This window comes from Rhinopithecus bieti, unplaced genomic scaffold (assembly GCF_001698545.2).
Source record: "Rhinopithecus bieti isolate Rb0 unplaced genomic scaffold, ASM169854v2 scaffold_5313, whole genome shotgun sequence".
NCBI lineage: Eukaryota > Metazoa > Chordata > Mammalia > Primates > Cercopithecidae > Rhinopithecus > Rhinopithecus bieti.
In genome coordinates, this window is record NW_016804705.1 from 183150 (window position 1) to 199883 (window position 16734).

Below are 16734 nucleotides of genomic sequence, written 5' to 3' on the forward strand. Positions count from 1 at the left end.
TATACACTTTTTAAAACTATGCCTTTATTAGTAACCATTAAAACTAGTATGTATATATATACTTTTTAAAACTATGCCTTTATTAGTAACCATTAAAAGATTTTTTTCCTTTGATAGACAAGTATATGTCATATCCCTAGAGGTGACACAATGAGGTATTTTCACTTGCTATTTGAAAAAAAAAAACTGTTTTGAAAATATATACTGTGAAAGTAGATTAATACAAGTATCATAGAAGTTATAAGGCTACAGTAAATTTTGATTAAAGCACGATTTTCATTTGGTGAAAGTCTCTTAGATTCCCTAATAGCTTTTGCTATGGCATTGCAAATTGGTTGAATTACAAATGTCTCCTCTTGTTTCAAGATGTTTTCATTTCTAATCTGAAATGATTATTTTCTCAATTAAAAAACTCTCCATAAATTCATGCAACATTAGGGATGAGTGATAGATAACATATAGAAAAGATGACTTGTGTTTGGAATAATCTTGCCAATTCTATCTCTAAATTACATCTTAAAATTACTTCTGTATTTCTTTATTGCCACCACCCTAGTCTAACCTACCATCATGTCTCTCCTTGATTAACTACAGGAGTTTCCCAGCAGCTTCCTTACCCCCTTCAAGTCAGTCTGTAGACAGTAGTCAAAAGTGATCTTTAAAATCTCTAAATTGGATAACATTACCCACCCTACTTCCAAGCTGATGACTGCAGTTAAATTATATCCATATTCCTTGGCTTGTCTCACAAGATTCCACATACTTCTTCAACTTCACTTCACACAGCTCTCTCCTCACTCTCTACGCTCAGACCACAGGGTTTTCTTTTATGTCTAACACATCTTTCCTAGCTTTTATCTTCTGGACACCCCACTAACTAAAACAACCTTGTTATGTGCTTTGTGCATCTGTCTCCTTCTTACCCTTCACATCTTAGATTTATGTCACTTCAGTGAGGCTTCCCTAAAGTCTATCAAAAAATTTTCTATTCAGCATCCTCAGAGCTAATCAAAACTTGAAATTCTTTTTATGTATTTTTTTATTTATATCCCCCACTGGACAGTAAACTCCACAAGTTTCTGACTTCCCCTTAACTGTACACTCAAGTCATAGATGTCCAGGTACATAGCAGATGGTCAATAAAAACGTTTTGTTCAAATGAATGAATAAACCAATGCGCACATACAAGCTGAAAAGAAAGATTAGAGTCACCCTAAAATGGGTCCATTACTTTCTTGTGATGTATTTAATGTTTCTGAAAGTCAAATCACTTAAGAAATTAATGTAGACTAATCTAGGAAGCCTATATAAAGCAATGAGAGTATTAATTTAAAAGTCATTAAATCTCATTGTATATCAACTCACTCCTCGCAACTTGTTTAATTCTACAAATTATCACAGGCCTATTCCTGGCAATACACTACTCACCAGATACTTCCTCCACTTTCTCCTCAATTGCACATATCACTCGAGATGTAAACTACGGCTGAACTATTCGCTATCTCCACGCTAACGGTGCCTCTATGTTCTTCATCTGTCTCTTCCTGCATGTGGGCCGAGGCTTGTATTACAGCTCATTTCTTCTTCTAGAAACCTGAAACATTGGCATTGCGCTCCTACTTATAACCATAGCAATAGCTTTCATAGGCTACGTACTCCCATGAGGCCAAATATCATTTTGAGGTGCCACAGTAATTACAAATTTATTATCAGCAATTGCGTATATTGGAACTAACTTCGTTCAATGAGTCTGAGGCGGATACTCTATTGACAATCCAACCCTCACATGATTCTTCACCCTTCACTTCACCCTACCTTTTATTATCGCAACCCTCACAGCTCTACACCTATTATTCCTACACGAAACAGGATCAAATAACCCCTGCGGAATCTCCTCCCACTCTGACAAAATCACCTTTCACCCCTACTACACAAAGATATTTTAGGCCTAGCCCTTCTCATTCTCATTCTAATAACACTAGTACTATTCTCACCTGACCTTATAAGTGACCCAGATAATTACACTCCAGCCAACCCACTAAGCACTCCCCCACACATCAAGCCAGAATGATATTTCCTATTCACATACGCAATCCTACGATCTGTCCCTAACAAATTAGGAGGGGGATTAGCACTCCTCTTATCTATCCTCGTCCTAACAATCATACCTATACTCCACAAATCCAAACAACAAAGCATAGCATTCCTCCCACTTAGCCAATTCCTATTATGATCCCTAATCACAATCCTACTAACCCTTACCTGAATCGGAAGCCTACCAGTAAGCCAACCCTTCATTATTATAGGACAAATAGCATCCATTATATATTTCACCACAATTCTAATCTTAATACCACTGGCCTCCCTAATCGAAAACAACCTACTCAAATGAATTTGCCCTTGTAGTACAAATCAAAATACCAGTCTTGTAAACCTCTCCCTAGGGCAACTCAGAAAGAAAGCACTTAACTTCACCGCCAACAACCGAAACTGCCATTCTAATTTAAACTACTTTCTGTATTCTATTGGTGTGCAACCTTTAAAGAGTAACTTAAATACTAATCTATTTTAACACGCCCCTATGTAATTCGTGCATTACTGCTAGCCAACATGAATATTATATAGTACTATAAATGTTTAACTGTACATAGCACATACTCTTACATATTTACTAATCATCCTCCAAAACATGCTTACAAGCAAGAACCCTAATAGATCCATCAACTATAGTACATAACCCCAAGATCCAAAGACCCAGTATGACCCCTAGAATATCAACCGACCAACACGTCATTTACTGTACATAGCACATCACATCATTTACCGGACATAGCACATTTCAGTCAAATACTTTCTCGTCACTACGGATACCCCCCTCAGTTAGGTGTCCCTTGTTCACCATCCTCCGTGAAATCAATATCCCGCACAAGAGTGCTACTCTCCTCCTTCTGGGCCCATAACTCGTGGGGGTAGCTATAGTGAACTGTATCCGGCATCTGGTTCTTACCTCAGGGCCATAGAACTAAGATCGCCCACACGTTCCCCTTAAATAAGACATCTCGATGGATCACGGGTCTATCACCCTATTAACCAGTCACGGGAGCTCTCCATGCATTTGGTATCTTTTATCTCTGGTCTGCACGCGACCCTATCGCAGAAAGCCGGTCCTGCCACATTACATGCTGCAGCGCCTGTCTTTGATTCCTAGTCCATACCATTATTAATCGCACCTACGTTCAATATCCTAGCCCCACATAAATACCACAAGGTGTTATTTAATTCATGCTTGTAAGACATATTAACGACTAACTACACAACACGCCTCCGTTACGCTACCAAAACCACAATAAATTTTATGCCAAACCCCCCATCCCCCATCTCCGGCCTTCACCCCATAAATTCACTTTTGCCAAACCCCTAAAACAAAAGCCTTAAGTCAACCTGGCCAGAGCTTGCATTTTCATCTTTTAGTTTGCACAACTTCAACTGCCATTCCCTCAACTAATAAAAATTTACTTCACCCTACCACTCTTGACTCCATTCTCTCTCTCTTTTCCCAAATATTTACACAATACCAAACCCACACCCTTACCACCACAACCCCAAAGACAGCATTTCATAATTATCTGTCTTTCCATTTATGTAGCTTAATATACCCAAAGCAAGACACTGAAAATGCCTAGATGGGTCTGCACACCCCATGAACAGAATAGAAAGGTCAGGTTTGATCCTGGCCTTTCTATTAACTCTTAGCAAGATTACACATGCAAGCATCCCCACTCCGGTGAAGACACCCTATAAGTCACCATGACTAAGAGGAGTAAGTATCAAGCATGCACAACGCAGCTCAAAACACTTTGCTCAGCCACACCCCCATGGGAAACAGCAGTGACAAATCTTTAGCAATAAACGAAAGTTTAACTAAGCTATGCTATATTCAGGGTTGGTTAATTTCGTGTCAGCCACCGCGGCCATACGATTAACCCGAGCTAACAGACACCGGCGTAAAGAGTGTTTTAGATCTAACACAATAAAGCTAAACTCCATCTAAATTGTAAAACCTTAGCTGATGTAAAATAAACTACAAAAGTGGCTTTAAAACTTCTGAACACATAATAGCTAAGACTAAAACTGGGATTAGATACCCCACTATGCTTAGCCTTAAACTTCAATAGTTAGAATAACAAAACTACTCGCCAGAACACTACAAGCAACAGCTTAAAACTCAAAGGACTTGGCGGTGCTTCACATCCCCCTAGAGGAGCCTGTTCTATAACCGATAAACCCCGATCCACCTCACCATCCCTCGCTCAGCCTGTATACCGCCATCTTCAGCAAACCGTAACAAAGGTCACAAAGTAAGCACAAACGCCCACACAAAAACGTTATGTCAAGGTGTAGCTTATGAGATGGGAAAAATGGGCTACATTTTCTACCCCAGAAAATTCTACAATAACTTTTATGAAATCTAAAAGTCCAAGGAGGATTTAGTAGTAAATTAAGAATAGAGTGCTTAATTGAATTAGGCCATGAAGCACGCACACACCGCCTGTCGCTGTCCTCAAATATATTTAAGGACTAACTTAACTAAACACCCCAACATTTATACAGAGGAGATAAGTCGTAACATGGTAAGTGTACTGGAAGGTGCACTTGGATAAAACAAGGCATAGCTCAATATAAAGCATCCGGCTTACACCCAGAAGATATCAGTATCACTTGATTGCCTTGAGCTAACACTAGCCCCCAAAAATCTAATCAATACTACTACCAAATTAGTATATACTAAACCATTTACACATACAAAAGTATAGGCGATAGAAATTTTACCTAGGCGCTATAGACATAGTACCGCAAGGGAAAGATGAAAAAAAATTAACCAAGCACAAAATAGCAAGGACTCACTCCTATACCTTTTGCATAATGAATTAACTAGAGACCATTTCGCAAAGACAACGAAAGCCAAATTCCCCGAAACCACACGAGCTACCCAAAAACAGCTAAAAGAGCACACCCGTCTATGTGGCAAAATAGTGGGAAGATTTTTGGGTAGAGGTGACAAGCCTACCGAGCCTGGTGATAGCCGGTTATCCAAGATAGAATCTTAGTTAAACCTTAAGTTTACCCGCAGAACCACACAATCCTCCTGTAAACTTAATTGTTAGTCTAAAGAGAACTCCTGTAAACTTAATTGTTAGTCTAAAGACAGCTCTTTAGACACTAGGAAAAACCTTGCATAGAGAGTAAAAAATTTAACTTCCATAGTTGGCCCAAAAGCAGCCATCAATTAAGAAAGCGTTCAAGCTCAACATCAACTACTTAAAAAATCCCAAGCATCTCACTGAACTCTCCACATCACATTGGATTAATCTATTACACAATAGAAGCAATAATGCTAGTATGAGTAACATGAACATCTTCTCCACCGCATAAGCCTAAATCAGACCGAAATACTTCACCGATGCTTAACAGCCCAATATTAATAAATATAAAAAAGCCAGTATCATTTGTACTGTTAATCCAACACAGGCATGCATTTAAGGAAAGGTTAAAAAAAGTAAAAGGAACTCAGCAAGCCTAGCCCCGCCTGTTTACCAAAACATCACCTCTAGCATTACCAGTATTAGAGGCACTGCCTGCCCAGTGACACATGTTTAACGGCCGCGGTACCCTGACCGTGCAAAGGTAGCATAATCACTTGTTCTTTAAATAGGGACTTGTATGAATGGCAACACGAGGGTTCAACTGTCTCTTACTTTCAACCAGTGAAATTGACCTGCCCGTGAAGAGGCGGACGTAAAACAGTAAGATGAGAAGACCCTATGGAGCTTTAATGTATTAATGCAACCAAAACCCACATAAATCTACGGACCCAAACTACTACGCCTGCATTAAAAATTTTGGTTGGGGTGACCTCGGAGCATAATTAAACCTCCGAATAATCTATGCCAAGACTAGATAAGTCAAAGCGCAATGCCCGTAATTGATCCATAATTGATATGGGCATATCTTAAATAAAGATAGCTAGCTTGCTGGCAATAAAGAAGATCTATCATTTACTTAGTTTGTATACTATAATTGAATTTGAGTTTCTGGTATTACTGAGAACATTTATTAGTACACAAAACTTTGATGACTAAGACCAACATCTACCCATTTATTTCTAGACTTGTTTATTCTTTTAAAAGAAACTAGTAAAAAAAAGAAAACAGAGCAGGAAATTCAGAAGCTCCATTGTAATGATTGCTTTCAGCCTGTTTCACCAACTTTCACCCCAGCTGTATTTAACCTCCACTCCTTTTTCCATACACCCAGATCTTTCAAATTCTCCCAATTAAGGTTCAAAAACAGTATTTTCCTGGATTAACATCTCACAAAACTCTCTGAGATTGTCTCTGTTTTTTTTTCCTATAGGTTTATTCTATTAACTTGGGTATACTTCTACTTTATATAGTGAAACTTTTAAAATCAACTTTTTCATTGATTTTTTTTTCTCAACTACATTTGAAGACACTCAAGTTCTGATGCCTTCTATGTATATTGTCAGAGCACCAAAAAACAGCACGGAGCTTATTTGTTTGTACTTGGCGTTGGCTTTCTCAGTGAAGTGGAGCAGCAGTGCTGACCACCAGTAAACAGGCGGCTAATAAACAAAGGTGAAGTAGAGAATGAAATGAGTCAGGGATCCAGCACCATCACATTCCAGATAATCATTGAGATGCAGATGTATGCATTTCATCTGTCCATATTTTATGAGACAATGTGTTATTGACAAAGGAGAACTAAAACAATTATTATAGAGCAGAGCTATTAATTCTGGACCTGAGAAAAACCTCCCAAACTGTGTGTGAGTGTTCTCATCTGTTACTCTTCATCCATCTCCTTACCAGAGCTGCTGCAGAAGGAGGGGTCAACAGGTCTTCCATTTTTATCAGAGCAGGCTACTGCTTGAAAGCGCATGCCTTCTCCACATTCTTTGCTGTCTCCTTGTACCCGCAGTCCTCGCTGAGGCTCCCTTCTGCCTTCTGGAAGAATGCAATCTGACCAGTTTCCATAAGGTTGGGATACAAATTCATCACAAGGACATAGTTCTGTCTCCACTAGAGGGTAAAGGTCAGCATCCTGGCATTTCTCCTTCTTTCTGCTTTTCCCTGTTCCAACAAGAGACATTGAGATATTAAATGTCTATCTGCTGTTTTGTTAAAAGTCACTCACACTTTTGTATTTGTAAACTTTTAGAATATTAAACCTTAAATAAAATAAAGCCTTTGTTTTCTTCACTCTTTTGCCATGAAAGTAATCCTGAGACAATGAAAACAACTCCCAGAACAACTGTGAAATTCAAGTTAATTTGAAAAATGTAGAAAATGGTTTAATGTTTGAGAGTGGCATAAAATATTTGGAAGATGTTTGCTACAGCTAGATAATTCCAGTTAATTTATTTAATATTATTTTCTCTATAGTTTTCTGGAAAAAACATATTGATAACCCTGTCCTCATTCTCCTTGACTAATGATTGCCAGGGAACCAACGAAAGCATCTAAGTGGTTAACTCCCTCTCTTTTTAGTAGCGGTCTCTTGCAATGAGATAGATGGACGAAGTTAAACTCATTTTGGTCTCTGCCATCAGGCAGCTCCCAAACATCTATACAAACAATAAATTGAAATAAATGATCAAGTCATACTGGATAATTTAACCAGAGTAAAAGCTCTTTCATTTTGAGAGATTCTTCTAACTTAAGTATTCTGGAATATGACTTTACCTTACCAATTCACTTTGATGGACCTGTTAGCTGTGGTCCCAACTCTGAGTAAGACAATGCAGTGTCATTTTTCACAGCCGTAAACACTTGGTAATCATGTTTAGTGGATTCTGAATCAGCCTGTAACTTGATTCAACTTTGCTGTCAACACGATTCCTCTAGATTACTAAAAATTTTCTTAGATCTAATAATTCCACCTTTTGTTTTCTCATTAGTTAGTCATTAGCTAGAGTCATAACTGATTATAAAATATATAAGCGGTTTTATTGGTCTATTTTCTATGTTTATGGCTGTTCTGAAAATGCCTGATACAAGCTGATTGATGCATGGGCTACTTTCTCATTGCTACATGGTTTGCATTACATATAATTCTAGAGTTGTTGACAGGATGATTGGCTCTATGGTCTGCCATGATGCTTATGTTTGCAATAAATAAGAATTTCTAGGCTGGGCATGGTGGCTCACAACACCTGTAATCCCAGCACCTTGGGAGGCCGCTGCAGAAGGATTACTTGAGATCAGGAGTTCAAGACCAGCCTGGCCAACATAGGGAAACCCCATCTCTACTAAAAACACAAAAATTAGTCAAGTGTGGTGGCATGCACCTGTAATCCCAGCTACTCAAGAGGAAGAGGCAGGAGAATCGCTTGACCACAGGAGGCAGAGGTTGCAGTGAGCCGAGATCGCATCACTGCACTCTAGCCTGGGTGATAGAGTGAGACTGTGTCTCAAAAAAGAAAAAAAAAAAGAATTTCTGCAGGACCTGAAGTTGATCTGGTAGTAGATTCAGCTATACTTCTGATAGAAGGTATTCACTTGCCTCTACCATTAGGACACTAGAATAAGTCTGAAAAGCACAGCCTCCATCACAGCCATGAAAATGTACTGGCTGAGAGATATATCAATAATTAGTGAGTGGCTCCTTCCTATTAGCATTTAGCAAGTTCAAGACCTCCCTGTTTTCAAACTTCCATAAAATATTGTTGAATCTCTCAGTCTCCATCTCTTCAGTTTCATTTCTCTTCTAAATCCACTTAACCCTGGATTCTGTCTACTTATTTCTGGAAACCACTGTTATCAAGCGAGAAACAAACAACAACAAAAACAAGAAACAAAGCCAAAGCCCTGGAATATCTTTGATTCCTTATCTTTCAGGTCTAATCACTCAATGATAGTTCAGAGTGTTGACTACACTTTCATTCTTGAAATATTCTTTCCAAGCTCCATCGTAACATATATTTTTGTTCCTCACCCTCACCCCATGCCCCCACCTCTCTCTTGCCATATATTATTTATTTTTACTTGGTAAACTAATTTTCTTCTCTACCTCTCTTAAACTGATGGGGTTCCCCAAGGCACCATCTTAGGTTCGTCTCTCTTTTGATTCTACAACTTCACTCGTTTGAAGAGTTTAAATTATCATCCATATTTCTTCAATTTTAAATTAATGTCTTCATTCAAGATTTCTTGCTCAAGCTTCTAATCCATAGACTGAAAAATCTACACCTAAAGAACCAATCACACCCATTCTCTTTACATCACCTTTCTTTCTCCTGTGTTTCTCAATTCTGCCAATATCACCAAGTTAAAAGTTGGAATGTTCTGAATTATTCTGTTGAACCCCCTACATCTGATTAATGACAAAGGCACAGCACTTCAAATGCTTAAAGATTCATTTCATCAGTCCATTTGTTTCCATTCCAATGGGTGTCACCCATGTTTAGCCCCACCTGCAAATCTCCAGCTGAAATTACAGCAGATTCCTCCAAGATCTTGTTGCCGTCATACCGCTATACTTTCAATCTGTCCACCACATTGCAGTCAGAGCCAGCTTTCAAAGTACAAATCTCATCAAATCACTTGTCCACTGAAAACTCTGCCGTGGCTTACCATAGTACAGAATGAAGTCCAGGCTCTTTCCCTAGGGTCATTAAGGACCTATATGATTTGTGCCCATTTGTATCTGCCTCTGGCCTACATTGTACCACTCTGCCTCTAGCACGTTTCGATACAGTCATAGTGAGCCTCTTTCAGTTCCTAGAAATTACTCATTTTGCTTCTGGCCTTTGTATGCTTACTCCAGAAATTTCCACAGTTTCTATCATCCTTCCATAGGCTAGCTAACACCTACTTCTTCTTCACATCAAAACTCACGGGTTACTCCCTCCAGAAAACCATCCTTGAACATGGAAGAATGGTTAGCGAGATGCAATGTTGCTGGCTTTGAAGATGGAGGGGAACGTGAGCCAAGGACATGCACAGCCTCTGCAAGCTTGAAAATGAAAGGAAACCATTGTCCCCTGAAGCCTACAGAGAGAAATGCAGCCTTACCAACATCTTGTCTTTATTTAGATCTGTGAAACACTACAGACCTGTAAAATAATAAATCTGTGCTGCTTTAAGCCAGCAATGTTGTGATAATTTGTTACAACAATAGGATTTGTTTCAATACCTCACCCAATACAACAGCTACTACAGCAGAAACTATACTGTAATTATATCCAGTAAAAATCTCGCCATATTTCCAATTACACTGTAAGCTCTCTTAAGTTAGGATCATGTCTATTGATTCACTTTTGGTATTACCAAGGACTAGCACACATAGCGGTAAACAAAAAAATATTCGTTGAATAATTGAGAAAAGGAAGTTGTAAAACAAAAGAAAAAGAAAGAGATAAAGGAGAAGGAGGAAGGAGAAAAAAAGAGAATGAGAGGGAGGAGAAAAACCTAAAGAAAAAAATATTCATCTACAAGGTGACCAGAAATTACCAGCAGAACAAATATTCTGTACAAATATGTGCTGCCTCTATGTTTATGATATCCTTATTAATTACATAGCATCACTGTTTGATGAAGGATTTAAGCAAGTTAATGCAGATACAGTTGTCACAATAAGAAACAAATTATCAGTGGTCCTTTGATTATATACTAATCAAAGTCAGCATTAACCTTTGGATTCAGAACAAGTTAATATTAAAAATCAATCCCTAGTACAATTCTAAAGACTTTTTCTTCCTTGTCAGAATATGTACTAGTTATCTAGTTATTATAAATAAATATCTGTATATTATATCCCATATAATATATATAAAACCTGGATAGGTTTTCTATCTAATAAATGGAATATTCTTGGCATTCTATAAACAATTGCTTTAAATACTATTGAGTCTAAAACGTGTGATGACATAGTTTGGGTACAACATACAGAATGCTCAGTGAATTAAAGCCTCTTGTTACAAATGGACAAAAGAAAGTTAAATATCCTGTATGGCCCCATATTCAATGAAGTGGCTTGTATTTATGTTTATATGTTTTAGTGTTTGTGTTTGTGTTAAAGAGAGAAAGAATCACATGGCTTTGGAGTTTGAGTCCAAGGCTTTCAGTAGCATTCATGTTAGAGATTGTTTACTGCATTTACTACCAAATTACTTAGGGATAACAAAATACAAGCATTAGTTTCACGACAATAAAAATAAGTCTTGAGAAGTGAAAATATTTCAATTCACTAGTGGGATTTTTTTTCAACAGTGATATTAAATGATTCATTTTACTGTTTTTTTTTTTAAAAACTCATGTATTTCATGAAATTGCTAACTTGTTTTGGTGCCACATAGACATAAAGATACACAAAGGTCAATTAGCCACCTGAAAGTACAGCCATTAATAATTTAGAAAAGAAATTTCAAACAATCTTTTAGTATGAGTAATTTTTAGATTAGAGTTTGCAGAAAAAAAATGTATAGCTATTCTTCAATATTTATATAAAAGGAACATTTTAAATAAAAGTCAAATTCATTGGAGTTTTAACAATTTATAACATAAATGGTGCTGGTTGTAAAATGAATAAATATCCTAGGCTTTTCAATATTTTCCATTTTCATTATGTAGGTGTCAACTATCATCAATAAACTTTCAAGAAAAAAGAAAAAAACTGGCCACTAATTAAAAACTTCCTTTCTCTCTACAGGAAATTCTCTCTCATCTCAAGTATATAAAGAGTTGCCAGAGTAATGGCTTCTGATGCATTATGTTTGTACAGGCAAATAAAGTTTCATTAATTGGCCCCTGAACTTCAAATATTCCTGTCACATACATTCTATCTCATTGTGTTGTTTTTCTATGAGAAATTTGTTGTATCTTAGAAACAAGCAATGTTGCATAAAATTATGTGGCACAAATTTTTGTGGAAGATAGGGCACGAAGCACAGAATTTCTTGTTTGGTGTTTCTGTTTATGGTTATGCATTTCACCTACGCTTACAAATGGACTTCCAGTTTGTGTGCAGAAATCCCATTAAAGGCTCTAGTGGATTACTTAAATCCATAATAGTGATTTCAAGTCGAAATGTGATCAGGTAAAAAATGCATTTGGACAAAAGAGTGTTGAAACCAACAGAATTAGCACTTCAACTGCTCATGAGAACAAATGGTCATCTGTGCTTAATTCTCCAATGTCAACACCAATTTCATTATCTCAATGATTATTCTGGCATTTTCCTTTGGTTCTTCGTTTTCTGCATATACAAATGCATAAGAAGTTAAGAGAAGTTGTGGGATATTTATCTAGGCGAGTAGTAAAATACACTAGTGCATCAATTATTTGCATACTGCAGGCAAAAAATGCTCCCAGAATTCAATTAAACAATTAGTTGCTTTAATTTCCATTAAATTTTGCAGCTGAAAACAGAACTCACAATTAATATCACAAAAGCAGAATCAGTCCATGTAATTTGATTTTTGCCTTACACTAGTAAAATTTTAAAATGTTAAATTACTTATAAGATAACAGCAAAAGACAATGATGTCAGTTAGATCTGTTTTGGATCATCTTTCCAAATCGGTGATTGCCTTCAAGCTCACTGAGATCCTGGCATGATAGCACAGGACAAACTTTGCCATTACCTACTCAAAAGAAGTGAGTGAATAAAATGCCTTTTATGACTGCAAAGATTATAAAACTATATAGAGAGGAACTTGATAGCTATAAAATAGTTCACAGCTTTCATTCATTTTGCAAACATTAATTGAGTACATGTTACATACCAGGCACTGTTCTGAGTTTGAGGACATGTATTGAGGAATGGAGAGAGAGGGAGAGACCTGATGCAAATTCCTGTCCTTTGGACCTCACATTCTACACAAAAGATCCAGAGATGTTCAGCTTGCCTGATGCTAAAGTGTAAAACGCACACTATACCTGTGAGCTGTCGCCGCCTACTTTTTGTGGCTTCACAGTTCGTGGAGCAGGGTGTAAACTTGGACCAAGCAGTGAAGGTGCAGTCTTCTCGACATGGGACCGTGCATTCTTGCACAAGGGGAGGCATGCCATTTGTCTGCTTGAGGCACTCCATCATTTCTGCCGACTGGTTGTCATCAGAGACGCACGAGACAGCTGAAAAAAAGCATGGATTCTTTTGTTATTATTTTGATTAAATCACTCAGCTGCTGGTTCTTTGACAAGACAGCAGAAACCCCTAAGGTTTAAAAACTTGGGTTTCACGAATGGTGCAAATTGTGTTCAACATAGCTAACCTTATTTCTCTCTGGAAATTAAATTTTTATTGTTGCCATTGGAGGTATTTGAGGATTTAATTGGTTTCATTATTAATCCAAACCCTGCATTGACAGCAACCAAAATAACTTCCAGTAATTTATTGTACTTCCTGCTCCTCAGCATCTAATCTCTAGAGATGATATAAAACTAAGGGAATCTATAAGAGTAAGATGAGGACACAAAAAGGACAAAACCACTTTTAAAAAATCGTATAGACTCCTCCTAGATGTGATTTTTTTTTTTTTTTGCTTGTTTAGATGGCACTTAGAGAATTAGACCTATTTGCACTTCACAGTCAGTATTTTAAAGGAATTTCTGCTGTCTGTAAATAAACATTTTCTCCATATTTTCAGGAACCAGTTAAAATTTTCATTTTTTTCAAGCACAAGCATAATCTATTCAGATCATTTCCACTGCAAATATCTTTTATTTTAATTTTATTTTCCATAAGTTATTGGGGTACAGGTGGTATTCGGTTACATAAATTCTTTAGTGGAGATTTGTGAGAACCTGGTACACCCATCACCCAAGCAGTACACACTACACCCTATTTGTTGTCTTTTATCCCTCGCCCCCTCCCATTGTTCCCACCAAGTCCCCAAAGTCCATTGTATCATTCTTATGCCTTTGCATCCTCATAGCTTAGCTCCCACATATCAGTGAGAACATACAATGTTTGGTTTTCCATTTTTGAGTTACATCACTTAGAATGATGGCCTCTAATCTCATCCAGGTCACTGCAAATGCTGTTAATTCATTCCTTTTTATGGCTGAGTAACATTCCATCATATATATATATACACACACACTACGATCACATATATGTACATATGATCACAATATATATGTATATATACACATATGTATATATAAACATATGTGTGGGTGTCTGTGTATATATATATATTCATTCTCAGAGTTTCTTTATCCACTCATTGATTGATGGGCATTTGGGTTGGTTCCATGACTTTGCTATTGTGACTCGTGCTGTTATAAACATGCGTGTGCAAGTATCTTTTTCGAATAATGACTTCTTTTCCTCTGGGTAGATACCGAGCAGTGGGATTGCTGGACCAAATGGTAATTCTACTTTTAGTTCTTTATAGCTTTTTTAGTCGTTTATAGCTTTTCAAAGTTTCTCACACACACTTTTTCAACTAGGAACTCTCTAGTCATTCCTTAAAATAATAATCTTGAGGTAACACATTTCTAAAATTTTGTTTAAATTTTTACTGAATTCTTTGGACTAATGCCATTTATTTTGTTTTATTTTATGAATGACTGCACAATATTTTGGTGTATCTTTTTCACTCTGGTTAATTATAGACTCTCAAAGAATATACATTTATATTATCTAGATCAACATTTCTCAACCTTGGAACTATTGAAAATTTAGATTGGACAGTTTTATGTGGGTGTGTAAATGGGTGTTGTGCGTGGTGAGATATGTAGCAGCATCTCTGGCCTCTACCCATTAGATGCCAGTAGCATACACCCCTCTTAACTGGTGACAATCAAAACTCTCTCCAGGCATTGCCAAATGTTCCCTTGGGGTCAAAATTACCCCAGTTGAAAACAACTCTTCTAATTCTTAACCATGGATGTATATGAGGATACAAAGATTCCATGGTACCATTTCAGATCTGCCGTATCAACATCTCTGGGTGAGAAAGCAGGGAATATCTTTGTGTTTAAATGGCCCACGTAATTCTGGTCTACCCTGTCTACCAACTACCCATATTTGGCATGATGCCTTAGACATGCTGTGTGTTAATGGATATTTGCTGAATTCATCATTCTAAAGAAATCACAGTTTAGGATCACTTTTTTTACAGTTTTTTAAAATCTGCTATGTGAAAGGAACAAAAAGACCACAGCTTAGGATCACGTTGTTAAAAAAACTTTTTATATAAACTTCTCTTATGCAGGGTAAGTGTACATAGGGGCTCCTTTCAGATGCCCATTCTTCTTGTATTCTGAATTTATTTCTTTATTCTGAGCACATCAGATAATACGTCTGTCTGAACACCATCAATCTATATATATATATATATATATATATTTTTAGAATTGGTGAAAGACAAACCCATCTAATGCTTTAGAAGCAAGGAATTAGCTAAGATGACAATGGATGCATACACAATACTTCCCAGTTTGTACATCTGCTCTGTGGCAGGTGGAGCTATTCATTCATTCAGAATATTTTTTGTTTTTGTTTTTATACACGTCGCAGGAACAAAATCCATCACACATCAAGCCAACATCACCTGCATTTTCTTTGTTGGGAATATTGCAGACATTAATGATGAATACAGCAAAACATTTTATCTTAAGTAGGGTACAAGCAAATGTTCTTTGAATTGCTTGTTTAGATAAGCAATTTAGAGTTAATTTAGAGAACTTTTATCTTGCCAAGTGAATTTTTTTTCCAAACTGACAATGCACTGAAAAACATGAAGACACATTTTAAATACTTTCAAAAGCATTACTATGTGAAATTTAAACCTTTTTTTTTGTTTGTTTTGTTTTGTTTTTGAGATGGAGTTTCGCTTCATTGCACAGGCTGGAGTGCAGTGGTGCGATCTCAGCTCACTGCAACCTCTGCCTCCTGGGTTCATGCAATTCTCATGCTTCAGCCTCCAGAGTAGCTGGGATTACAAGTGTCCACCATGCCCGGCTAATTTTTTTGTATTTTTAGTAGAGATGGGGTTTCATCATGTTGGCCAGGCTGGTCTCAAATTCATGACCTCAAGTTATCTGCCCACCTCGACCTCCCAAAGTGTTGGGATTACAGGTGTGAGCCAACACACGTGGCTGAAATTTAAACCTCTTGACATATATAAAAAACATTTTTTTCAATTACAATAAATTATTTTAGAATATTTTATTACAAAATTTCTTTTGAATATGTTTATAATTTAAAAGCTATGATAAACCAAACTGAATGATGTTTTCAAGTTCTAGAAAGTATCTAACTTAGAATACACTGCATTTTGGGGGCGGAGCAAGATGGCCGAATAGGAACAGCTCCAGTCTCCAACTCCCAGCACGAGCGACACAGAAGACCGGTGATTTCTGCATTTTCAACTGAGGTTCTGGGTTTATCTCACTAGGGAGTGCCGGATAATTGGTGCTGGTCAGCTGCTGCAGCCTGACCAGTGAGAGCTGAAGCAGGGCGAGGCATCGCCTCACCTGGAAGGCACAAGGGGGAAGGGAATCCCTTTTCCTAGCCAGGGGAACTGAGACACACAACACCTGGAAAATTGGGTAACTCCCACCCCAATACTGCGCTTTAAGCAAACAGGCACACTAGGAGATTATATACCACACCTGGCTGGGAGGGTCCCATGCCCACGGAGCCTCCCTCATTGCTAGCACAGCAGTCTGCGATCTAACCGCAAGGCAGCAGCGAGGCTGG

At 37.5% G+C, this 16734-nt stretch overlaps 1 protein-coding gene across 1 annotated transcript in view; it reads right to left on the bottom strand.

Moving 5' to 3' along the window:
* THSD7B (thrombospondin type 1 domain containing 7B) overlaps window positions 1-16734 on the bottom strand; it is a gene marked incomplete at its 3' end in the record, with an annotated part of 522306 nt that overhangs the window by 164324 nt on the left and 341248 nt on the right. Inside the window, exons 11-12 of the mRNA XM_017870201.1 lie at window positions 12960-13154; window positions 6888-7151 (exon numbers count right to left, since the gene is read on the bottom strand). Of these exons, the coding sequence (XP_017725690.1) occupies window positions 6888-7151; window positions 12960-13154 (459 nt within the window). The remainder of the gene's footprint in view (window positions 1-6887; window positions 7152-12959; window positions 13155-16734) is intronic.